Source organism: Oryzias latipes, chromosome 21, assembly GCF_002234675.1.
Source record: "Oryzias latipes chromosome 21, ASM223467v1".
NCBI lineage: Eukaryota > Metazoa > Chordata > Actinopteri > Beloniformes > Adrianichthyidae > Oryzias > Oryzias latipes.
This window is the reverse complement of record NC_019879.2, coordinates 28,142,934-28,169,313: the sequence shown is the minus strand read 5'-3', so window position 1 is coordinate 28,169,313 and position 26,380 is coordinate 28,142,934. Positions and strand designations below refer to the sequence as shown.

General features: G+C 43.1%; 1 protein-coding gene across 2 annotated transcripts in view; it reads right to left on the bottom strand.

Moving 5' to 3' along the window:
* kalrn (kalirin RhoGEF kinase) overlaps positions 1–26,380 on the bottom strand; it is a 128,272-nt gene that overhangs the window by 36,871 nt on the left and 65,021 nt on the right. For both annotated transcript variants that reach the window (XM_023951149.1, XM_023951150.1), the window contains exons 21-40: positions 25,660–25,728; positions 23,798–23,947; positions 23,580–23,729; positions 23,380–23,494; positions 23,180–23,295; positions 21,881–22,003; positions 21,624–21,806; positions 20,698–20,819; positions 20,425–20,491; positions 20,241–20,350; positions 17,109–17,178; positions 16,939–17,028; positions 14,193–14,285; positions 14,004–14,115; positions 13,730–13,920; positions 13,555–13,656; positions 13,323–13,471; positions 11,344–11,455; positions 2,992–3,070; positions 2,752–2,919 (exon numbers count right to left, since the gene is read on the bottom strand). In XM_023951149.1, the coding sequence (XP_023806917.1) occupies positions 2,752–2,919; positions 2,992–3,070; positions 11,344–11,455; positions 13,323–13,471; positions 13,555–13,656; positions 13,730–13,920; positions 14,004–14,115; positions 14,193–14,285; positions 16,939–17,028; positions 17,109–17,178; positions 20,241–20,350; positions 20,425–20,491; positions 20,698–20,819; positions 21,624–21,806; positions 21,881–22,003; positions 23,180–23,295; positions 23,380–23,494; positions 23,580–23,729; positions 23,798–23,947; positions 25,660–25,728 (2,371 nt within the window). The remainder of the gene's footprint in view (positions 1–2,751; positions 2,920–2,991; positions 3,071–11,343; positions 11,456–13,322; positions 13,472–13,554; positions 13,657–13,729; positions 13,921–14,003; positions 14,116–14,192; positions 14,286–16,938; positions 17,029–17,108; positions 17,179–20,240; positions 20,351–20,424; positions 20,492–20,697; positions 20,820–21,623; positions 21,807–21,880; positions 22,004–23,179; positions 23,296–23,379; positions 23,495–23,579; positions 23,730–23,797; positions 23,948–25,659; positions 25,729–26,380) is intronic.

The following is a 26,380-nucleotide window of genomic DNA, read 5'->3' as shown; positions in this document are numbered from 1 at the left end:
CGCACGCCGACCTGATCCCAGCTGACAGGGTGTGTGCGCGCGGCAGGAGAAACAGGTCTGCACTGTCCCGATCCAGAGGGAGGGACGGCCAGAGACAGGCAGGGGGAGGAGCCTGTGCTCACAGAGGCGCAGCACAGCTCCTCCCCCTCAGACACACTTCACTTCTCCTGAACACAAGCATGCGTGGGTCTTAAAATCATTTCAAACGTTTGACTTGTTTTACGCTACAGACATTTCTGCCACAAAAGGTGATGTCAAAAGTAATTTACACCACCAAGCTCCTGGATTTAGAGGCGGGAACAAATTTCCATTAAATCTCACGGTCAAAAAGTCCACCTTTACACCAAAACGACATAAATTTACAGCCGTAAATATTCATTGTTTGTTGCTTTCATTTGATTTTGTTTTAAAAACAGTTGTAAGGGGATGATTTTTTTAGCTAAAATACAAATAAAAATTAGTAAATTAAAAATAATTGACACTCTTTACACTTGTCAGAAACAGTAAATAAGCTAAAAAGTGTAAACCTACTATCAAAACTCTAACGAAAACAATTAAAAACAACAACAAAAAGCCTTTAAAATGATCTCTCAACGTTATGAAAAAAAATCTTTAAATTTAGATACATTAAAAAGCTGTAAACGTGATTTAAAAGCTTTTCAATTAAATTTTAATTATTTAAAAATGTTAAAGAATTCGTATTTCAAAACTCGACCAAGGTAATCACCCATGATTCCTCAAGCGCCTGTTTCTTCTAAATAGATCCTACTGGAAGCCTGGGAAGCTCCGCCCACCGTTCAGTAATAATATCAAAAAAAGTCTCGTCTTTACTGTTGATTTTTTTAATTTGAGAGTACAAAAATATGAGTAACATTACCAAGACGGTATTGCGAAAAATGTTTTTAAATGTTTGTAGGTGGTGATTCAGAGAGTTTGAACAGCTATGTCACTATATTCTTGAAACTTAAAGGTGCATTTTGACCTTTAATAGTAATAGCCTTAAAATGCTTAAAATGTAGATTGCTTTGAGCAATCAGATGCAATACCTTTAAAGAGATTGCATCTGATGGGAATTGCAAATCTAGTTCTGACTTTCTGTTTTCATGAAATGAATCAGCGACTTGTGAGCATCTCAGGATGTTTTGCTGATTTCGCGGCTCCTGACCTTCGTGCGATTGTGTGTTTTTGTGTGTTTTTGTGCGGGATTGTGTGTGTGTGTGTGTGAGCACTGCAGCAGGTGAGGAACCGGCCTAGCCCAAATAAAGCGCTTCCAGCATCACTGTTCCGCTGCAGTGTCCCATTTTAGTCTCTGCGCATTTTTCCTCAGGATCCACAGCCGTCTCTCCTGTTTCCAACTTTAACCTAAAAACTGAATCTAAGAGCCAAAAATCTTTGGAACCAAGGAACTTTTTTTTTTTTTTTTGTAGGTTTCACTCAAGCCTCCTCCAGGTGGGAACTGGGCCGGAACGAGTTTTGTCCTTTCGCTTTCCTTCACTCCAGAGTTTCGGAAGGACAAGGAGACCCACTTCACAGAGCGGTCACAAGACACTACCCCCCCGGTACCGCTCCCCACCCCCCACCCACATGCAGGAGACACAGAGAAGCCTGATCAAGCTGAGCATTGAGGAGCTTCTATTTAAACCAAAGAGAAACCTTTAATTATCAGTTTAAACTCATTCACAGGAAAGTTGATTAAAATCTCTCCAGAATCTCAGAGGAGAATTTTTTTTTTCAACTTTAATTTTAGAAACTGACTTACAGATGGAGATTTTCTAAGCAGCCAATAGTAATTAATTGCTGATTGTTCTGTGGGTTCAAGTGCAACTATTGTGAACCCTGCAAACTTATTTACATCAACCAGGAACAGAGAAATGACAGATTTAAAGTAAACAACAGCAGCTCCAGTCAGTTTAAATTCATCTTAGTTCAACCTTAAATGTAGAAAAAAAAAAAAAAAAAATCTCACAGAATCTTAATGATGGATCGGTCTAAATGCTGGTGGTGGATCATTGTAACAGCTGGATCAGTTTAAAAGCTGAACCAATCTAAAAGCTGGATCAGCCTAATTGCTGGATCAGTCTAACTGGTAATTAATGTTACAACTTGGTTCAGTCTAACTGCTGGATCAACAACTGCTGCTTTTTGAACGACTATTAGTAGACCACTTTAAAGGTGTGTATGTCACACATTTGGAGATTGGTTTTGCTGTAACATTTTAGATTGAACGTTAAATGTTCCAAACACCCAGTCTCCGACTCTTCTGCTGACGTTACTCAAAAGAACGTGTAGGCAGACGTCAGCTGATCCAGCGTGTGTCGACATGCATGTGTTTGATTCTGCAGATGAAGCATGTTCAGTCATGCAGCCGAAGGCCGTCACTTTGCACCACAGCGCCCTCTGCAGGACCCCATCCACCCTGCAGGCCAGGACTGTGCAAGCACTTTTGTTTTTACGCTTAAAACATTTTTAAACCAAATTTTCAGATTAAAGCGGTCCAGAAAGTATTGAAACTTATTTTCCTGTATTGACTTTTCTTTAACTTAAACTACTTGTGGTTTGGTGTAAGTCTCCTGTCTCACCTGCAGGGGTCAGCAGAGTAACGGTAAACATTTTCCTCCTGTTTTTCATGTCATTAGAAATGCAAACTCAGCAGTTTAGACTCGGCCGGAGTCTCTTCGTGCAGTTGGAGCCAAAACAAGAGATCTCTCAGCTTCATCACTGAATCCAGTGATGAAGAGCTGCGGGTCCTACCTCTCCCCGAGCTGAAGAAGCAGTCCATCTCCACGCTGGAGCGGGAGTGGGACACGCAGAGAGCCGAGCTGGGAACCAGCCCTTCCTGCGGCGGGTTGCGGTCGGTGGTTCGGACCAGACACCATCCGGGTCGCTCACTGGGCCGCTCCAGCAGCTCCACCGTCTGACCTGCAAAAGGTGTTACGGACGGCGTCAATGCAGCAGAGGCTCCACCCCCTCAGCAGTTACCTAAAGCCTCACCTGTACTGACGGACATCTCTGTGCCGCAGCCTGCCGTGAAGTCCTGCAGGACGACCGTCAGCTCGCAACCGCCAGAGAGCTGTTAAGAGAGGAGACGGCTGAGCGTCAGAACGAATCAGTCAGAACGTTTGGACCCAAAACATCCAGTGTTTGTTTTTCTCCAGCGGACACGCCAGCCCGATCCGCACCGACCGAGCGACCTTCAGCCTCCATAACAAACGGCTGCACACCCTCAGAGGAAGAGAAAACACGGAACTCTTCTGTTCCTGCTTATGTTTCAGGGTAAAGACGCATTTTCTGGAACCCACAGAAATCGTGGAAAAAGGAGACGAACCTCCAGATTTAAGAACAAAGCTTCACATGTTCTAACGGCAAAACGTGTGGAGCATTTCCAATACTTCCTTTAGTTCTCTGAGATGTTCCAGGAAGAACAACCAGCCGTCAGAACTGACCCAGAAAAGCCTTCATGGAACCACTTCAGGTCTAAAACCATCAAAGGACGTTTTCAGAGGAGGCAGAACTCAGCAGAACCGACTCCCAGGAACCAGTTCAGCTCTTTTCATCCAACATTTCTACAGAAAATATTCAAACAGATACTTTTCTAAAAAAGGTCATTTGAAGGGTTCAGTTCCTCAAAAAATAAATAGTTTTTTAAAAAGCATTAAACAACCGTTTCTAGAATTTATGAACGAAGTTTCAGTCTATTGTTTCACTGATAAACAGAACCAAATCATATGGATTTTGGTCCTCTGGTGGTTTTTTGGTCCTCTGGTGGTTTTTTGGTCCTCTTGTGGTTTTTTAGTCCTCTGGTGGTTTTTTGGTCCTCTTGTGGTTTTTTAGTCCTCTAGTGGTTTTTTAGTCCTCTAGTGGTTTTTTAGTCCTCTGGTGGTTTTTTAGTCCTCTAGTGGTTTTTTAGTCCTCTAGTGGTTTTTTAGTCCTCTGGTGGTTTTTTGGTCCTCTTGTGGTTTTTTAGTCCTCTAGTGGTTTTTTAGTCCTCTAGTGGTTTTTTAGTCCTCTGGTGGTTTTTTGGTCCTCTGGTGGTTTTTACTCCTCTGGTGGTTTTTACTCCTCTGGTGGTTTTTACTCCTCTGGTGGTTTTTACTCCTCTGGTGGTTTTTGGTTCTTTGGCGGCTTTTACTCCTCTGGTGGTTTTTACTTCTCGGGGGTGTTTTGGTCCCATGGTGGTTCTCGGTCCTCAAGTGGTTTATTTGTTCTTCTGGTGTTAAAAGAATCTCTAAGGAGTTCGGTTCGCAGCAGAGGCAAGTAGAAGCTGCCAAATACTCTGTTCGCTGAGTTTGTTAAGGAAGACCCTCTGTATCCAACACCCTACCATCACACTTCCCCCTCCAGGTTTCACAGTCAAGATGTCACATTGTGAGGCCATCCTTTCGCCTTTTGGTTCACGTATCCGTAACAGTCTTCAGTCGTTTGATGTTTTCAGGCTGTTTTAGTCTGAGCTTTTAATTACGTTCTCAGGGGTCTCTTCCCGTTTACCTCAAAGCTCCAGGTTCAAGCTGATATTGGCGTTCTACAACACTAAAGCCGTTTGTTTTGTGAGCCGTCTTTCACGCAGAAGGTCACCATCAGAAACTCCTCCTCTGGTCCAGCTGTGACTCCTGGTTGGTCAGACGTCTTCCTGTCAGCTTCCTCCATTTTCTGCGCTACGTTTAAATTTTAAAATAATCTGCATATTTCATGTTACAGTGGTCTGTAGCCGGACTTAAAGCAGTTTGATTGCTCCAGTTGTTAGTCTGTTCCAGTACTCAGATCGGTCAACCAGGTAGGCTGATCCAGTGGTCTGTCTCTCTTTCCTTATTACCTTTCTTGTTGTTTTTTCCATTTTCAAATGGGAAAATACCTGATTATTAAAGCATTTTTCCTGCAAAGATCCAACAAACATCTCGTCACAAGAAAGTAAAAGATGCTGAAATGTTAAAATGCAAAGAGACATTCTGGTCCATCAGGTGAGGTGATTCACGAATACAGACCAAAATCCTGACCGCTGTGGACCAAAGCCTAGGAGATCATTCAGCATCTCCACAACCGTCCCAACTCTGTTCATTTTTAGAAAAACTTTGTTTTGCTTTACTCCACGCTCAAACGTATGCCAGTAACAGGAACGTTTTTGAGCCCTCAGGTCCGACTCGGAACGTAAGGAGATGAAGCTAGAAGGAGAGCAGGAGACTCAGCAGAAGCAGGAGGAACAGCGGAGGACCTACAGGTCCGGAGGATCCGTGTTTTGGAAAATGTTAGCCGGTGTGCGTTCATGTGAGCTGCAGCCGGGCTAAAGATCTCCTAGCAACATAGACGGTCGTCTCTGTGTGAGCGCCGGTGAATGTGGGGCCGACAGATGGCCTCATGTGCACGAACGCACACAAACGCACACAAACAGGCGTTTTCTGGCTGATTAGAGATCAAGTCTGGTCGAAAAAGACCAAACAGCAGAACTCACTGCTTTTGTGTGACTTGGTGCTGCAGGTCACGTAGCTGCTGATTAAGCTTTAGCAGAAAATCCTCCTCTTAGCAGAAAACATAAATAAAAATGAAAAGTTGTGTCTCAGACTTTAAAAACTTCAGGTCACACAAACAAAACTTTTATGAAGAAAAGCGAGAAGAAGTTTAGAAAATTGTATCTGAGAGTCCTGATAGGACGTTCTTTAAAAACGGGAAAGAATAATAATAATAATTAAGGTCAGGTACATGTAAACGCCTCACACCACCTGTCAAGCACGGTGGTGGAGGGGTTATGATGTGGGCTGGAAAAGTAAGTTTAGTCAAATCTATGGCTTTTGTCTTTAGCTGATGAGGCTCAGGGAGCAATTACTTTTATGTTTACATTATTTTACCTTGATTAAAAATAAACGTAAATTAAATATAAATGTATTTGTCAAGCACGGTGGTGGAGGGGCTATGATGTGGGCTTGAAAAATAATTCTAGTCAATTTCTTTGGCTTTCACCCTCATCTGATTGTTTGCATCGGTGAAGTTCAGGGTGCAAACACTTTTTCTGTAATCAAATAAAACTTTTCATGCGGGACTTCAATTCATAATCTACGACAGGTAGGAAAATGAAAAAAAAATAAACTACTTTTTTGGAGCACTACAACATTTTCATTTTCTATTTCTGTGACGTGGCGGCGACGCCCTCCTGTCTAAAAAAGCGGATCTGGAGGAAAGTTGCAGCTGTCTCTTTCTCTGATGCTCTGTTTTTCTCCTCCGGCGTCTGAGGGTGTGTCCGTCATATGACCGCGGATGTGCACCGAGCACGCTCATGCGTGCGCACGCCGGCTTGTGACGATCATATGTTCCGGCCGTAATCGGAGCAGCAGAACCGCTGCAGCTTTCTCCTGGAAGGAACTGGCAAAACAAACAAAAAAATCCTGTTCCTCTGGAGAAATCCTTCGGAAACCGTCTGCTTTTTTTTTTTCCCCCCATCATCTGTTGCGTCACAAACTTCAAACTAATCAAAGCTGGAGGTCAACAGGAAGTAAATGTCTGACCTCACAGTTTAAATCTGAGGAGCAGAAGATCTCGAAGGTTTTTGAGCGAAACGTGGAGGAAGATTCTGCCTAGGATGGTTTCACAGAGAAGAACGCTGACAGACGCTTTGAAGCTTCTTGAACTTAACATCAGTGTAAAAAGGCAGATAAGCAGTTAGGATTCCAACCGTGATTCGGGTTCAGATCCAGAAACGTCATCTGCAGCATCACCTGAAGCCAAAAACCAAAAAGTTCCTGTGAGGAGAAGCTGGGAGGAAACCCATGAAAGTGATGTTCAGCATGAATCTGGGCATGAAGAGGATCCCAAGAACTGGATGGAGAAGCTTTTCCAGAACAGCAGATGACGTGTGTGAAATGGATCAACTCCAGATTTGGTTTTAACCGCTAAAGTGACCTGGAGTCGTCCCTGCAGAACCGGTTCCCGTCTCCAGATGATGGACAGAATCTGATTTTCCATCATTCGGAGAATTTCGGCACAGAAAAAAAAAAAAAAAAAAAGAATAAAAAAATATTTTCAAGATTGTATTCTGGTTTGTGAAAAAAAAAAAAGCCGAACACTTTTTTCCCCTTCTAGTCGACTTTAAAGATCTGCGACTTAAAAAGTTTTCCTTTGATCAAAGAAAAAATGTGGTGTATAAACGTATGTGAATCTCAGTGGATCCTGATGAAAAACACATCAAAGTTAAGGTTATAAAACTAAAAAACAAACGGCTAGAAGAAGTCAAATCAGACTGAAATATGATCTTTCAAATGGAAGTAAACTCCCTTAAAGTTAATTTTTATCATAAAAGTACTAACAGTAAAGTGAATCTCTTTGTGACAAAAATGTAAACAAAAGAGACGTCTGTTCTTCTATTTTGTTTTTCTTTTTACTTTTTTTGTTGATTTTTCTCTGCAGGGCTGATTGAGACCTTCGGGTTCTATCATGTTCCGTCACGTTTTACGACTTTGATCGAACGTTGATTACAGGTCGGCGGGAAAATCCCGGGATCGTCTCTGGACTCCTCAAAGACAAATTCTTAAGTCAAAAACATTTCCGGGTCAGGAGTCCAACCTTCAGGGGTCCAACCCCCCTGAAGGAGAAACGACCCACAGAGCGGAGCTGAAGTCTTCCTCCAGGTGCTTGGAGGAGCAGCGGGTGGAGTCAGACCAACGTGATGAAGAACCACAAATCTGGAACATTGGATGAAATACATCCTCATCTCAAGAGCGAGAAAAGCAGCTAAAGACGGATTTTCAGCAGCAGAAGATTTTTGGGTTTCTAATTTCATCAAAGAAAGAAAGAAAGAGATCAAAGGAGTTTTGCCAGAACCTTCTGGGACAGAAACGTAGAGATGCTGACGCGGGTCATTTATGTGACGGGACAGGTGGACCCAGCGACAGATCACGACATTTCAGAGACCAGCAGAACCTGCTCCACCCGGATCAGAAGCGGCTCTGCTGCCTGACTTCATCCCGTCCCTCCATAGCAGCTAATGGTCCGTTTCCTGTCTCGTGCACGTCTCGTGCACACGCCCTTTTAACAGCAGGTCTTTGACGGAGCACAGTTCCAGACATCAGTGGAACTTTGAGGAACCGTCCACAGCAGAGCAGCCAGCTTGCTTAAGGGCTAAGGGGACTCTAACCGGCACCCCTCAACCTTCTGCTGGACGAATCAAACGCCTCCTGCAGTCGGGTCGGAACCGCTTCTACTCACCCGGCTGCTCTCTTTGAACAGCTTGAAGCTCATCCACTTGGGCATGTCGACCGCTCCTCGCCGCCGCTCGCTCCTCTCTGACAACTCCCCGCTCTGCGCCTCCCCCCCCTCCCTCTAAACAAACAGCCGCTGCTTTGTGTGTCAGCGCGCTCGCCCGTCCGCCTCCACCTGGAAGCTACTGAACAGTGAAGCACGCCACAGCTGGGAGTGTGTGCGTGCGTGCACGCCGGTGTCACATGACCGGCAGATGGCCGCTACCCCACAGCAGTGTGAGAGAGGCTCACGAGGACGCGCGCGCACGTGCGTGTCCTCAGCATCACAAAGCAGCAGCAGCAGCAGATGTGAAAACATGTTTGTGTGGTCCAGACTGACGTCGGTTTGATGCCCGGTTTGCTTTCTGCCTCTTTTTTTTTTTAACTTCTCTTTTGTAAAAAAACATTTTCTTTACAGATTTAACGGTTCCTCCTCTTTCCTACCCTAAAGAACTCTACTGTTCTTCTCCAAATGTCTTTATTTACACTTTTTTTAAACCCGGAACAGTTTAACCCACAAGAAGATATTTTTCCTGAGAACCTAAATCCTGTAGAGTGGACGGACCACTAAAGACATTTCTGTTACACTGATGTCATCGTGGCTTCTGACGGGTTCAATCAGCAGACTTTAGTATCATCTGCTGTTTTTCTGTTTGTTCATTTACTTTTTGTTTTTACACTAAAAATACTCTGTTCTAAGAAGAACCAAACTTCTGCTGGACTGAAGGGTTTTGTGTTCGTGGAGCCTCTGAAGACGAGTCGTCTTGTGAATTCATTGAGGTTTTTTCAGCAGAACATTAGCAGAACGAGAGCGGAACATGAGCAGAGTGTGACAGAACTCAACAGAACATTGGCAAAACTCAGGAAAACGTGAGCGAAATGTGAGCAGAACAAGAGTAGAACTCAGCTAACCCTGAACAAGAGAACTCAGCAGAACAAAAAAAGAACATAAACAGAACTTAGAAGAACAAAAACAGAACGTGAGCAGCACTCAGCAGAACTTAGAAGAACAAAAGCAAAACTTAGCAGAACTTAGCAGAACATGAGCAGAACTCAGCAGAACAAAAACAGAAAGTGAGCAGAACTCAGCAGAACGTAGAAGAACAAAAACAGAACTTAGCAGAACGTAGGAGAACGTGAGCAGAACACAGCAGAACAAAAACAGAACGTGAGCAGAACTCAGCAGAACTTAGAAGAACAAAAACAGAACTTAGCAGAAGGTGAGCAGAACAGAGGTTGTTCTAGATGGACTTTGTTTACAGAAAAACAGGAACTTTTCTTGTCGTCTGTTTTCAAAGGCTTTAAATCTAAATGAGACCAGAAAACCAGACTCATGTCGAGTTCTTCTTCCCCGCAGAGAACGTAGAACTCGCCGCGTTCTCAGAGAACCGCAGGTCCATCCGCCAAGGACACTGAGAGGATGACTCCACAACATCTAGTGTTTCTGGGTAAACGTTCTGGTCGGATTCACATGGTTTCCAACAGATGCCAAAACGTCGGAACCAGGCTCCTCCTCCACCTCTTCTCTGCACTTGAAGGAGGCGGAGCTCTGGAGCGGCGGCGGACCTTCTCCAAACAAAGACCTCCGGCTGATCTCCGACTGAGATTCCAGCGGTGGAACTGAAACATCAGAGGCCTGGGGAGAACCTGGAGAAGCTGAAGGAGGATGTCTGAGACGGTAGAAGATCCGTCAAATGAGGCGAGAACATCGTCAGGTCAAGTTCTCCGGACTTCTCCTCCACAGTTACAAACCCAAAGAGAACCAAGCAGAACTCACAAGAAGCTCAAACTCTGGGGAACCTTCACAAAGAAACCTTCGGCTCCAATGGGCCAAAGTGGAGATGAAGGTGAAGCTTCATCAAGAACAAATGCTTCAGCAAGTCTTCCTTATCTTTATCAGAGTCTTCCTCCACCACCTTCATTGAGTTTGTTGAAAAACAGGAAGTCCACACAGATAATGGACTACAGCTCCAGGAATTTGGACTACAAATATGGCTGTGGATTTATTCATTCACATTTTCTGATTTATGGAGCAGAAGATTAAAATAAAATGATATAAAAGTTTACAAACTGATTCAGTAACACAGATTATCTAATCCACAAAACGTTGTCAAATCACATTATCCAATTATGAAACTGACTAGATGATCTAATCCAGACATTTTTCAGATTATTTTACCCAGAAATGTCTGTCATAGAGTTCAGATTATCTAACCCAGAGACTTTAATTAGTCAGATTTACTGAGACGAAACGCAGAAAAGGTTTTTAATTGCAGTGCAGCAAAATGACATAATCAGTTGCTATTTCCAGATTAAATTAAATGAGGAGCTTCTTTCTGTCTTTCTTTTGTTGCTGTGACTCGTGTTTTTGGATGTTTGTTTGGAGCTTGTGATAACCTGGACGTACATAAAGCGTCTGAGGAGCCATCTGGTTCTAAATGTCTGACTTTGATGCTTCGTTCAGGTTTGAAACTGAATTCGAGACGATTCAGAGACACATTTTGTAGTAAAAACATGAAAACAAAGACTCCAAACGGCTCCGTTTAGATACAAACACAGCAGTTTTCAGGAGATCAGCAGATCCAGGACTGAGCCGACCCAAACCGAACCGCCTTTTTCCGAACAGCAAACTGCCACTTTGACTCTATTTTTGTCCCGTTCCTCCCGGCCAGACGGGCCGCTCCCAAAACAGAGAGCGTGTTTACAGCCGCATCAGCAAAACCGCACGCCGGACAGAAAGCGTCCAGCAGAGCTCCAGGAAAAACCCGCCGTAGTTTTCCAGGCCGTCTAAACAACAAATCAGCTGACCGCAAACACACATGCGTGGAAGCTGCAGCCTCTGTCTGCGCAGACGACAGCTGCAGGAAAACCACCTGACAGCTTCTGCCTTCAGGTGACTTCCAACAACAGGCCCCGCCTCCAAAACTTACTTGCACGTCTGCAGAGCAGGGAGGTTGAGCGCAGACGCCCGAACACAACCTGAAGAGGGTTTTCATCCTCATGGTCGGCCGCTCAGCTCAAAGCCTGCACACAGCCCCTGCTGCCCCTGATAGGAGCTGCCCGGGAGACCCTGTAGCGGCGCAGCAGGTGCGCCTCGTCAGCCGGCTGCAGGTGCTCCTCTCACCTTGTCACTGTCCATAGTGTTCTGCGACGTCCTGGAGGCGATGGAGATGGTGTCCGGCTGGCTGCCGCTGCCGCCGCCGTCGCCCTGGCTGTCGCCGTCTTCGGCGCCCTCCCTGAGGTCAAAAACCAGACGGTCACTGATCAACATGAGTTTCCAGCTGAAGCCTGACGTTCCTGTGGATTTATCTCTGAAGAAAAACTTAACTGTTGGTTTATTTCGTCGTTCTTAAATGTGGGCGGGGCATCCTCCATGAGCGCCACAAAAGCTGTTTCAGCACTTTTTCACAATAAATCAAACTTAACTTTTACCATTTTTTAAAGCAGTCAAAGTGACGTTGAAACAGGATGTTGAAAAGATCTATGAATTTAAATTTCTGCAAATTTTTTGTTTTTATTTAACAGAATGTTAACTTTTTAAGTCAAATAAACTCGAATTGAAGAAAAACCTTAAAGACCCAATGGAAATGGTCTTTTTAACTTGTTCTTATAGCCTTTTTTCTGATGATGGAGGACATTTATGTAAAAATGAATAAAAATTGCATTTCTGAGTATTTCTTTATTCAACTCGCTTTGAATCAGGAGCAGATGTGGGCGGGGCCAAAGTCTTCCTGCTCTCCATTCGGTACATTTACTGTCAGACAAATAGATCCACGAACGCCTTTGTTCTCCTGGTCTGAGCTGGAATCTGGATCAGAACTGGACTGCTGGGTGTTAGGCTGGAGTTGTGAGGGGCTGTAAGCTAGGGGTGGAAAGATGGATGATGGGAAATGGGGGCAGGCTTACTCTGCGGCCAATAATCCTGCCCAAAATTCAGAGGTGAATTTCTAATGAACTCCTGATTTTTGTGATTTTAGCTAAAATACTGATAATTAAAAAATCTTAGAAAATAGATCAAAGGGTGATCAGAGATAAACGTTAAAGTGTATGAAGAGGAAATGTCTGTTTCCTAATGATGTTAAATGTTCTGTTCAGCCGTTTTCTCTTTACAGAGACGGTTCATCATTAAAGACATTTGCAGGATATGTTGCTGAACAGGTTCTTAGAATTTAACATTTTTAAATTTCTCTGGCTAAATGGAGCATTTATTTACTAGACGTTTGTTTTGTTTTTTTTAGCTGGTTTAGCACTGAACATGTTTTCTTTGTATTTATTATATCATTTATTTTTGGTTTTAACTATTAAAAACCTTTTTTCATTTTTTAGTTTGTTGGTTTAGTTTGGCATTTGTATCGTTTCACATAATGAATAAACAATATTTAAATCCGTTTTTAAATGACTAATGCAAAGTTATTTAACAAATTAATAATTTTTTCCTGTTTTTAGTTCCAGAATAACACAATTTGTGGGAATTTTTATAGTTTATTTATTATTTTTAGTCATATATTTTTGCCATAGGTCGTTAGGAGTGTAGCACGGACCAGGAAGTACTTTTGACATGTAAACATCTGTTCTATTCTATTCGGTTCTACTCTATTCAAAAATTAAGCTTTCATTTTTTTAACTTATTGGATTGTTTGGTTTTTAAAGCTACGTTGTTTTTTTTATCAGCTTTGGTTTTCTTAAGACTTTATTTTAATAAATGTCTCATATAAATATTTTTTTCTTTTACTGAAATCAACAAAAAAACATTTTATTTTTCATTATTTAGTGAGAAGAGAACTTTAGGTTCATTTGCTACTGGATGCAGCCACTGATGTGATTGTGTGACAGTGTGTGTGTTTGTGTGATAGTGTGTGTGTTTGTGTGATAGTGTGTGTATTTGTGTGATAGTGTGTGTGTTTGTGTGATAGTGTGTGTATTTGTGTGTGGCTGCATGCATGCGTGTTATTTAAATGAAAGCAGAAAATCGTAAATCGTAATGGAAAATCCTAAATAAACGTCAGAGTGAGCGTCGTCCTCTGTCGTTGTTCAGTAAACAAAGCTTTGCTCTGCATTGGGGGTTGCCCGGGCGACGGCGGGATCCTGGCGCTGCCGGCTCACCTCTTGGCGTGATTCTTTGGTTTGGTGAGAGCAGGTGCTTTCGGCAGGGGAACGGGCTCCTTCAGGGCCCCCTTTAGGTGGGTCATCCTCTCCTGGATCACCTCCCTGATGTTCTTGATCCATTCCTGTTTAACCTCCACGCTGGAGGCCTGTAGGAGGAGCCATCTTTGTCATTATAAGGGTGGGAAGGGGGGGGGTTCGGGGGCCGTCTTTGTTGATCTTTCTGACTCACCTTCAGAACCGTCTTGTTGTCTGAAGATGGTGTTCTCCCCGACCACAGGGCAAACTTACAGGGGTCGCCCTCGATGTGCTCCGTCACCCCCAGCTCAGACGTCTGCAGGTCAGACACAGACACTGAGAGGCAGAAGAGCGACACCCGGTGGCCGCTGACGGCGGCGCAGCCTCACCAGCAGCCGGTTCTTGTACTGGTACTTGGTTCTGCCGGCAGAGTCTTTGATCTCTTTACTGAAGACCAATGAGAACTCGAACAGGAACAGGTGTCGGTCCCGCCCCTTCCGGATCAGCGAGCGTGGGTCCCAAACCTGGAAGCATTCCTGGAGGATGAGCTCCCCCTGCACCTCCAGGTTCTCCTCGAAGCCTGACGGAGGAGGAGGAGGAGGAGGAGGGTTGACATGAAACGCTGCACAGCCACAGATGACCAGCAGGGGGGGCTTCTCTTACCCTCCAGATTGGCCAGGTGCATGGCGTCGTTGGCCCGCTTGGGAACGCTCAGCATCACTTCCAGGCCGTCTTTGATCTCTCCTTTCCCCTCCTCGCAGCAGGACAGCAGCTCCTGAGGGAAGGAGGTCAGAGGAGACGTTAAGGCTCCGCCTCTGAGCTTTTTCTGTGGGTTCTCGCCGTCCCTCGTACCTTCAGCAGCAGCTGGTACTTTGTGATCCTCTGGACCGGTTTGATGAGGTAGGAGTTGATGGAGTTGGCCAGCCCCCGTCTCTGCTGGATGTCCTGCTCAAAGGCACGGAAAAACGGGAGAACTCTCCTCAGAAAACCTCCTCCTCGACTCAGGAGGTTCACTTATTTCTGCACATCAACCCACAAACTCCATAAGACCCAAAAAACCCGCTTGAGTGCATCTGTTTCCCGGTTCAACAGCTCCCCCTACTGGAAAAACAGCAAACCTGCAGAACCTTAAGCAGGAGGATTTGAACCAGGACGCTTTGACGTCCGCCGCTGAACTATTTCCACGTTTTTTCATGTGAGGAGCAAAAAAATACATAAAAGTGACAAACCAACGAAGAAAAAGGAAAAATACTATAAGGAAAACAACTTAAAACCGATAAAAATAATCAGTTAATACTATAAAAAAAAGAATCTCCACCATACAAAAAAGATTTCATCAATGTAGATGATGAAAAACGATTTTTGGTATCGTTTGGTTTGTTGTTTGTTTCTGCGTGAAGAAGATCAACACAAACACAAAGAACCAGGCCGGTTCTGGAACAGGAACGTTCATCCAGAACCAAGGAGCTTCATCAGAGTCTTCATCACTTCATCAGAGTCTTCATCACTTCATCAGAGTCTTCATCATTTTATCAGAGTCTTCATCATTTTATCAGAGTCTTCATCACTTCATCAGAGTCTTCCTCATTTTCATCATAGTCTTCCTCATTTTTATCAGTCTTCATCTTTCATCAGAGTCTTCCTCATTTTCACCAGTCTTCCTCATTTTCATCATAGTCTTCCTCATTTTCATCAGAGTCTTCCTCATTTTCAATTTAACTTTAAAGGAAGTCTAGACCGACCTCTGGCTTCACCTCTTCATTGACTACAACTCCAGGAAAAACGGACTACAAACATGGCGGCACAAGTAAACCGCAGGTCATTAAGGTTGATTTATCTTTTAAGACATTTCCCTGATTTATCAGCATTTTCTGCTTCATAGAGCAGAAGATTTGAGCAAATAATCGTAAGTCCAGAAAAACTTACAAACCAGTTAACCCTTGTGCTATCTTAGATGACCCCACCCTTCATTGACATGTTCTCCCTACCATGACAAAGGTGGATAAAGGTGGAAAGATTTCATGTAATCCATGGACACCAGTGAAGATCACAAATCATTGAAGAAAAAAGGTTCAGAGCACTGTCTAGTGGGTCTAGATCAGTGTTTTTCAACCTTTTCTGAGCCACGGCACACTTTAACCTTAAAAAAAATCCCGCGGCACACCAGCATCCAACAATTTAAAAAAAGAAGGATAAACTCATAGTCTATATTGATCTACAGCCCCTCCACAATCTCACATGCATTTTTGAGATAATTGTTGCAAAAAAAGCTGGAAACTGCAGCTGTTTTTTTCTAAAAGATTCAATAAAAGTTAAGTTAGAAGATTTAAAAATAGTTTGATGTGTGTTCGTTGGTTTCAAGACGTCAAATGACAGATCTCCTTGTGCCCTGTCACACTCACAACCCAATGCATCATGGGAGATGTAGTGCATAAAACGGCCGGAGATCGGTTTTCAGAGCTTCATTGTTTTGTTCACTTGTTCCACGGTCTGATACCGGATTCTGTGGAAAGCTACACCGCTAAAGACGAGCTTTAGCTGGTATTTCTGTTAGAACTGAGCGACTTTACGAGCTAAATCGGGACAAGGAAGTGAAGACTTTAACCACTTCTGATTGGTCAGACTGATGACATGTGATTAAGCCTTCAAGAATGATTGGTGGAGACAGTCAAAGGGACGGGACTTTTCCCAAATACAGCCGGAGCTGCAGCTGAATCGCGGTACAGTCATTCTTATCAAAATGTCTTTAATAAAATAAAATAAACGCAAAGAAAAAGTATTTTACGATCTTTTATATTCCTAACTCCTCAGTGCTTTATCAGGGCCTGTTTGGATGAACACAGAGCTGAAATCCTGGAGATGGGAAATGTTTTTAGATCAGTTAATGAGGGCAATTTTCCACGGCACACTTGACCATCTCCCACGGCACACTAGTGTGCCGCGGCACACTGGTTGAAAAACACTGGTCTAGATGACCCAACTCCCAATGTTAAAGTGCCTAGGATAGCACAAGGGTTACGGAAAACATATTAGTGTTCAAGATTAGACTGTACAGATTATCTGATCTCGTAATTTTTGTGAGACAGATCAGATTATCCAAACCAAAAATTTGTATAATCAGATCTGATTAACTAATCCAAAAATTTTGTTAAACAGATCAGATAATCTAATCCCAAGATTTTTGTGAGACAGCTGAGATGATCTAATCCACAAATGTTTGTGAACAGATCATGTCATTTAATCTAACACTTTTTGAAACAGATCAGATGATTTAATCCAGAAACTTTTGTAAAAGGATCACATTCTCTAATCTAACATTGAAAAAAAAAATCAAATTTTCTAATACAGAATTTTTTTTAGATAGATTAGATTATCTAATCCCGTAATTTTAGATTAAAATAACCGAGAAACTTTCATAAACAGATCAGATTATCTAATACAGAAACTTTTGTTTTACCACAGTCAACAAAACATTTGTTATAATAAATAATAAACACAGTAAATCAATTTTTACCAAAACTATGACAAAACCGGCGGAACATAAATCGATTGTCTTGATTTCGGATCATTTCTAGAAGTAGATTGCGGGCGGACTCACGTCAAAGAAGGAGCCAGCGTGTTCCAGTATGAGCTGGCTGGAGTCCGGCTTGTTCTTGCAGTAGTCCACATAGATGTGGAACTTATCCGCCTGTAAACCGGGAGAGAGGAGGTCGCTGTGAGACACCGGAGGAGAAAGCCCGGAACCGAGCTGCTCCGCCGACGTCTCACCCAGGTGACGAAGCAGTGACCAACGTCCTCTGGAAGCTGCTCATAGTTCACCAGCTCCTTCAGGAAAATACTGGAAGAAAAACGGTACCTTTGTTTTAGTTTTGCTCTCTGTGGACAGAAAGTCACAAAAAAATCGACATTTCCATTTCAAAAGCTCCTTTATGGTCCTGAACGGGTCAGGGGAAGAGAAACTATCCAGAAAATCCAGCAGAAAGAGCGTTCCAGTAACCAGGATGTGTTGATCGGTCTTGGTTTGACTTCTGACCCTTTAACACCTGAGCCGTCGCCGGCGACGCCAACATAATAAAATAACACAACCGAAGCTGTTTGACCGTTTAATAAATGCAATTCCAATGGACTGTGACTCTAAAATGCTGCTTATAAGGCCACAACTGCGTTTCTCCACTTCAGAACACTTTGGAATTATACGACAGAGTTTTAGGGCCACCAAAAGAAAAACAAAAAAAGATTTAATCTCGTAAATTTACGAGATTCAAGTCAAAGTTAGCATACAGTGCAGCAAGTGAAGGCCGCGCAGCAGCAGAACAGACCAACGCTGGTGAACTTAGCTGAACAGGTGAGCTGAATGTTTATTGATAACGTTCCAAATGTTTGGAAGCTCCTTTGTTTGATTTACAGTTTATTAATGTTTTATTCATCGATGGCTGGTTTGCAGGATCTCTGCAGCCGTTGATGAAGACGTCGCTGTCCCTGCAGCCGTCCACTTCAATCCTTAGTTCCTCCATGAAACCAAGATCTCCAAGTCTGTGTGACACTTCTGGAACACTTTGGGGGTATTTTCTATGTTCTTATGCTAATATAACAGACTATTTTCATCTTTGTTGTTTTATGTTTCATCTGGAGGAGGGGACTCACTGTTTTACTTCCTTAAGTCTTCTTAAGTCTTTCTTAAGTCTTAAGTCTTAAGTCTTTAAGTCTTCATGACTTAAGGTGACAAATGGACTTCTGGGTAAGTGAATGAACAGGACAGTCCCCAAACGTGACTCTGAGCTCCTTATTTTACAGATGAAACTCCGCTTTACCGACATCAAACCCCCAAAAGACGGCTCCACTGACAATAATTTGGCTTTGAGTCGCCAAAAGGTTCAGAATTTCTTTGTTTCTGAAACCTATCTGGAAATAAAGCTTCACCTCTCGCTCCACATCTTTCATCTTCAAGCGAGGCTCCGATAAAAAGACAACTTTGGTGGTTTTTCCTCATTAATTTATGACTTTGTTTCTCATAAATTTACAAGATTTTAAGTCGTGAATTTACAACTTAAAAAAAAAAGGTGTCTGTAAACTGGCCCTAAAACTCCGTCATTGAATTACAGTAATGGCATAAACTGTTGAAGAGTCAGGGTAGTTCAAAGAGCTAAAGCTGCATGCGGTATCAAAGGGTTAATGGATCGGACCAAATCAGCTGGAACCGGTCTTTCCTCCAATCAGACGTTACACCAGAAGAAATGTCATTTTGGAGGAGGGGACCTTCAAAATCACAACAGGTTATCAAGAAATGTAGTTTTCTGAGCTCATGTTTTGTGTCTCACAACCTTACTTACCTGATGATTGTTTTTCTCCACAAGGAGGCGCCGGTCTGGAGGTCAAACGTCACAAACTACATTTTCAAGGTTTAGCCAGTGAAGTTAAACTCTGACACACTTTCGCTATTAAAAAGTCACTTTTGCCGGGTCATTTTTACCCGATATAATACACTCAACAAAAAGTACTTGTCATAAAAAATAGATACAAACATGACAACACATGATACACACACTGTGGCATGTGTAACAAAAGAAAAAAGAAAAACAAAAGAAGTTCCTAAAAACATGCTCAAAAATTACTGAAAAATTAGGAATTTGAGAGAAAAATTCCTACAAATTAATAGAATGAAACTAGAAAGTTGGTCTGTGGTGCACCCATTCCTGGGACATGTGAGACTTTCCTGGGGAAGACACAGACTCCTCGACATGCGACATTTGAAATTCAAATAAATAGTACCAGTACCGGTCTGTGGGTCATTTGGTACCGGGCCACACAGAAAGAATAAATAACTTAAATGAGTTCCGTTTTATTATTTAGGAATCTGAAAGCTGTTTTATTTTGAAAAATCGCCCGATTTCTCTGTCCCATCCGTCTCTGTCATTCGTGACTCAGGCCTAGGAGCTCTTCTCCGTCACGTGATAGGATACAGCTAAATATAAAACCCAGGAACTAGCAAAATGAGTAAAAAACAAACGTCTTTGGAAAGTTTCTTTGCCAAGGGGAAAAGCCCAGCCAGGAGACAGGAGAAGAGTCTTCAACTTCCAAAAAAAATAAATAACTGCATTTAATAGACAGTACTTCTTTTTTGCACCATGAGTGAGGGAAGGGGAGAGGATGATGACACCTGTGCGATGTACACTGTGTAGCCTATCAAAATAAAAGCACAGGGTTCGTCTTTGATCCTCCCTCATCCTAATATTAGTAGTAGTAGTAGTAGTAGTCTTTTTTATTTATATTTAATATTGCTACAATAATCATCCGCCTCCATTTCATTGATCGGTCCGTGAAAGTTTGTGTGACGTCATACCGGGTCTTGGTGTGAAAAGCGCTGACCTACAGTGTCCGGTGTGGTAATGCCACAGTTTGCCACCAGAGGGCACTCTTTAAAACGGTGGAATCTCATTCTTCAACTATTATTTAATAGCAGCTGTTACAGTTCTGTCACTTCCACCATGGGGTTTTATTCTGCTTCTACTATTAAGCATTTTATTATGTTATTATTTACCTTTTCCTTGTTTTTAACAGTTTTTATGATGCAAACTTTTAGTCTGTGTTAAACCGCTTTATACGTATATTATTATTATAACTTTAAGTAGAGAATTTATCCAACGTCTGGATTTTGACTGGATTTTGTTTAATGAAAAACATTTAAAGCCAGAGTTTCTAATTTTGTTAAACTTGAAGCAGTTCAGTTTTTAAAGTGAAGAAAACTCTGAAAATGTGATAATATATTGTGGAATCGGCACAAAGATAAAATCCATTAAATGAGCCGCAGCAGGAGCAGAGTTCGGCATAAATGGACCTTTTTTTGGACAGATTTGATTAAAAACCAGCTCAGAACAGCTGCTCCGCTGGTTCCTCACTGACTTGCTGTGGAAGTCGTAGATCTCCTGCATGTTCCCGAACACGATGTGCTCCTTCTTGGCGACGCCCGCAGGAATCTCCTCCCCGCCGGAGGTCATCTCGCACAGGTAGGTCTGTCAGAAAGAGAGGCGGGACTTAGGGTGCAGCTGTGGGTGACGGCGGCGGGACGGAGGCGGCGTCTTCTCACCTCCAAACACTCCTGGAGGTCTCTGACGTAGGCCTTCTCCGTCTGCAGCAGCTCCGCCATGATGAACCTGCAGCACAAACAAAAACACCTCAACCCGCTTTCTTTGATGCTAATTGTTAATTGGGTTTAATTTTCCTTATAGAATACGTGTAAAAATAAGATGATAATAAATTGTGTGAATGTTTTCCATGTTTTGTTTTACTTTTTCCATTATTGGGACACATGTTTTGGTTTTTTGTCTGTGTTTGTCAGGCCTGCTTCCTGCGTTCTCACTCTTTCTTCCTGGCGGATTTCCTCTTCTCCTCGTTGACCTCGTGGTTGGGGTCGCGCAGTTTGACCTCGGGGTCGTCTGTCAGGCTGGCTGGCATGATCTCCAGCTCCAGATCTTTATTGTCCTGCCAGGAGAACCAGAACGTTTGTCAACCAGAGTCGAACCTTCAAACATTTCGGAGTGGGTTTGAGTTTTTTTTTTTTTTTAATAAAGCTGTCAATCATAACCCAATTATAGTGAAAAAAAAGCTTTAAAAACTGTAAGATAGTTAAAAAAAACAAGTTGTGCAAAAATGCTCTAATCTCTACTAAAAACACAAAATTAAAACATGTACATTTTAGACATTTTAGAGAAAATTGGTGCAGATTTAAATTATTATTAAAGTATTAAATTATTCCAACAACTTTAGTTAAAAAAACATTTTTGCTTAAACTGCTAAAAGCCACCACAGCTTAAACTAATTTAAAAGCCTTTTTCAACGTAAAGAAAAATTATTTTTAATTGAAATAAAATACAAACCAAGATGCTAAAATGTTCAAATAAAGGCTGCAAACCTTTAAAAAAGACTTAATTAATTTTAATTTTATTCAATTGAATCTAAAGTGAAGTGGTTCTGGCTTTGCTGAAGGTTTATTACACAGGAGTTTTTCTCCCCACCGTCGCTCTTTACTTGAGAATTACTCTGAAAATCCTGTTTAAACTTTTAAGTTTAAAAGATTTAAAGGTAATCTTGTCTTCTTGAATGAATGGAATCTGGAATGAACTGGGTTCAAATAGTTTTTTGATTTTGTTTTGTTGTTGATGTTTTTTTTGTCGTTTTCTGAAACAAACCACGTTGAGCTGTAACTAAAAAACCTGAAAATGTTTCAGAATAAAAGTGGCTCTTTTATTTTGAAGTTGAGCTCTGTTTCTGTAAAGGGGTTCTAACCTCAGAGCTGACTCCCAGACTCCTCTCCAGGCTCTCCTGGTATTTGGCCATTCGAAGCGAGAAGTCGCGATAGCGGCGGTCCACCGTGCTGACCCAGCGCTTCAGCTCCGACACGTGGGCGTGGCCTTTCTCCACCAGGTTGTCGGCCAGCTGGATCAGCAGCTTCACCTTCTCCTTGGTTTGCTGGGAGACACTTTGCGGTGTAACTCACAGACCCACAGAGACGCTGTCGCACAGCTGCTGCTGCTGCTGCTCACCTTTGCAGAGAGTCGGAAGTGATGATAGTCGCTGAGGAGCTGCTGCGTCTCCTCACTGCTGTCTCCTGGGGAGGTGTGCGTGGCCAGGTAGACCTCACCTGTCTCCTGGATCCAGTCCAACGCCTGAGAGCCAACACACATTCAGGCTGTTATACACAACCACACACATGTGCACACACACACAAGGATTCACACAAACATGCACATACACAACCACACGCATGCATGGACATACCTATGCAGATCCAACATGCATGCATGGATACACAGACACATGCAAACACGAGCATGCATGTGCGCAGACATAAACACAAACACACACACCTACGCACACATACAAATGCACACACAAGGATTCACACACAGATGCATGGACACCCCAACACAAACACACACATCTACGCACACATACATATGCATGCATGCACACACTCATCTGCACATAAACAAAGATTCTCGCACACACACGCCTGCACACACACACACATGCATGCATGGACACACGTATGCCTACGCACCATGCATACATATACACACAAACATACACGTAAACACACATTCAAATGCACACTCACACACAAGGATTCACACACAGATGCATGGACACCCCAACACAAACACACACACATGCATGAACACACACACTCATCTGCACGTAAACAAAGATTCTCGCGCACACACGCATGCACCCACACGCATGCATGGACACACGTATACCTACGCAACATGCATGCATGTACACACAGACACATAAACAAACCTCAGCATGTGCGCACACATATACACAAACACACACATAGACACACATACACATGCACACACAAGGATTCACACACAGATGCATGGACACCACAAAACATGCACACACACCCCAGCATGCGCGCACATGTTTACACAAACACACACATCTACGTACACATACACATGCATGCACGCACACACACATCTGCACGTAAACAAAGATTCTCACACACACAAACACGCATGCATGGACACACGTATGCCTAGGCAACATGCATGCATGTACACACAGACACAAACACACTCCACAGCATGTGAGCACACATATACACGAACACACACACGTAAACACACACACATGCATGCACACAGAAGGATTCACACACAGATTCATGGACACCCCAACACATGCACACACATGCATACATGCACACATCTGCACAAACACAAAGATTCTCGCACATGCATGTACAGAAACTACCTACGCACGTGCACACACCTGTAAACAAACACATGTGCAACACGCATTCACACACCCTCATGCACACACACACGGACCTGTTTGGCGCTGCGTTCAAAGACCAGGTACTGCTGACACTGGTCCAGCCGCCGTTTCTTCAGGGTCCAGAAGTGCAGAACTCGGTTTTCTCTCTGCAGCAGCTCGTTCAGAATAGCTGCACAAGAACAACAGGAAGGAGAACCGAGTTTGCTCCAAATACGTTCCATCAAGAAGTTCTCCTCACCCGGACGGCGCTCACCTTTGACCTGCTGCTCCGGTCCCCTGGTGTGTCCGGCGGCTCCCGGGGTGCTGACGTTGTTTCTGTGGATGTACTTGAGGAACACCTCTGCGTTCCTGCGGGCCAGCGTGCACGCCTGAAACACCAACACAGCAGCTGAATCGGCATCTCATCAGCGCCTCCACCAGGAACAGCGGCGAAGACCTTCTGCCACCTCCCACCTTCAGAAAAGCTTCTTTCTGCTCCAAATGCTTGCTGATCAGAGGCAGCAGGTGGTCGCTGTCGGCCAAAACGCCCAGTTTCTCCTGAGTTCCACACCAGTCTTCATCGCGCCGATACTCCTGCTCCAAGCTCTCCAGGACGCTGCAAACCTGCAGGAAAGCTCCACTGAGTTCCAGCGCCGGAACAGCGATGCGAGGGCTCCGGTCTGACCCTTTACCTGCTCGGACGTTTTGTAGAAGGCCACAGAGGCGTTGACCAGCTTTAAGCGGTCCTCCATCTTCAGCATCAGCTGCTGCCAGTGGACAGCCACCTTCTCAGCGCAGCCGCGGATCGCTTCTGGATCGTAGTGTCCAGCTTGGAGCATCATCTAAGAGCGGAGGAGAGAACCGAAGAGCCGAAGCCATCAGAGTCAGTCTGGTGGATCTCAAAAACACCCATCGACTCATTTCCAGAACTTAATCCACAGTATTTAAATTCCTTCAACAAAGGAGGAAACATGATTGTTTTTTTTTTTGCTTCTAAAACTTTATGCTCAGTTTATATTATTGTTCAATAAATTCTGTAAAAACTAAAAAATATTTACAATATTATTCTGTCTCAATGTTATAAAAAAGGATTAAAACAGAAAAAAATGCTAAATGAATTCTAACCGCTACAATTAATGACTCATTGAATAAAAGAAATGATCAATTAGATGAAGAATGTTAAAAAAATGCCAATTGTGATACATGCAGAAGTGAAAATGCTAAAAGAATAGGTGAATTCTATTAAGAAAATGTGTTTAAATAAGGTCATAAATCCCAAAATGCTGCAGTGCGGTGACCTAAATGCAAGTTTTTGAGCGAATTTGGCAGGTGTGGTCGGGGGGCAGCAGTCGCCTTCTTACACGCCGGACGGCGGCTGCAGAGGTTTTGAGAAAAACTACACATTTTACTATATTTGGACACCAGTTAGTAGGCAACTAGGTACTTTTGGAGATCGCGCGGTGGCGGTCCACTGACAGGTGGATGGCAGGAAGGCAGCCGCGTGATTATTGGCTGATAGGAGGGTCTCTCTTAAATCGGATGAACTGCCGATTGCAGACTGCCACCCCCCTGCCGTCCCTCTGCCACCGTCCGATTCTTTGAAATCGCGCGTTAGCAAAGGCGGGAACTCGACGGGGGCTGTTGACATGGGTCAGGGGCCCGGCAATGACCGGGCGTCCATCTGGTGATCCCAGCCTCCGTGGGTCCAAAAGGGGGTTGATGCCGCACAAACTCGTGGCGTTAAAAGCACCACAGCATCTGGACAAATCGTGGTTGATGCTGAGAAGAACATGAAGAACACAGAACATGGTACTTCCTGCACTACTCAGAAGAATAGCAACGACTCGTTTTTATAGACCCTCGGGCTACCGGGGGGCTGCCATGCGAAGACTTTGAAACGTCACTGCCCTGTGGTCACCCAGGGGTCATCCCCGTCTAACTGCCGCCATCTACATCCATGACCACGCCGAGGATTTTCAATAAAATCGGGATGCCTGCCCATCGCGTTGTGACGCTTGTCTTTGTTTTTTTTGCTTTTTCTTAACTTGTCCAACAGCTGAGCAAACAGATGAGAGCTGAAGGCCTCTTGGGTTGAACATATTTTACTTTTACAACAGGGGTTATGAATCTTCTGACACACAATGAGTATATTTGAATAAACCCCTTTTGTAATTTAGACCAAACTTTATTTATATTAATATTTCTAACAGTTGTTTATCGAACTGGACGAAAAAGGAGAAGAAGAGGAAAGAAGAGAGAGGAATGTTTCGGGGGGGGTAAGGGTACAAAAGAAAGGGGGGATTATAGAAAGGAGGGGGGGGGTAGAATCATATAGCAACAAGTTGCTGGAAGTTTATAATCATTACTATCAAGTGTAAATGTTTGTCAAAAAGGGGCGGTGCCTGTCCACACACATGTTACAAACATACCTGTTGGCTCCAAAAATGTTCACATACAAACATGTCGACATGGACATATGACAACTAACGTTCTCACACGCATACATGTGCGTTCAGACGTTAAAATCTTAGATCGTGAAGGTCTTGCAATCTACCTCGGCTTTCTGTTGGACCTGCAGGGCGCTCTGGTGAGTCTTCTGGAGGGAGTTGGCGTGAAAGAGAGACTGAAGGAAAGAGAAAGAAGAAATGTTTCATATCAGACAGAGAGATGGGAATATTTCTATCAGGGTGTTTGATAGAACTTCACAGGAGTACTTTAAAATAAAAAGGATTTAAAAGTTCTTCTCTGACACATTTTGTCCTTTAATAAGTTCTTAAATTCAATACTATTTTTTTTTTATTTTCTCAAAACTTGAAGCCACTGAAATGAAATGAAATGTTCAAGTCCTCCAGCATCGACAATCCTTATTTCAATGAATTATGTCATTAGCAAAGGTCGATTGACGGAAAATTCAAAACATTCGGGACCAAAATAACTTTAATTTAGCTTCTATATGACAGCAAAAACAGAAAAAAAAGCATTTTTTTAAGCTAAAAATAAGTGTAGGCATCAAGAGGAGATTCTGAGTTACTTTTCCAATTTCCAAGGGAATCAGGAGAAAATCCTTAAGAAATATGATTGGAACGTGCCGTGCTTTATGCTTTTTCTATCAAAGAACTTTGTTCTGGTTTGAGTTATGAGCAAACACATGTTCTTCATCAGATAAGACTTAGCAAATATTAGATTTTGCTCCTAAATCTCATAAATTATTTCTTTAAAAGCAGTAAAAGAATTGATGTTTTAAAACACACATTATAGGAATAATAGGAAACTAA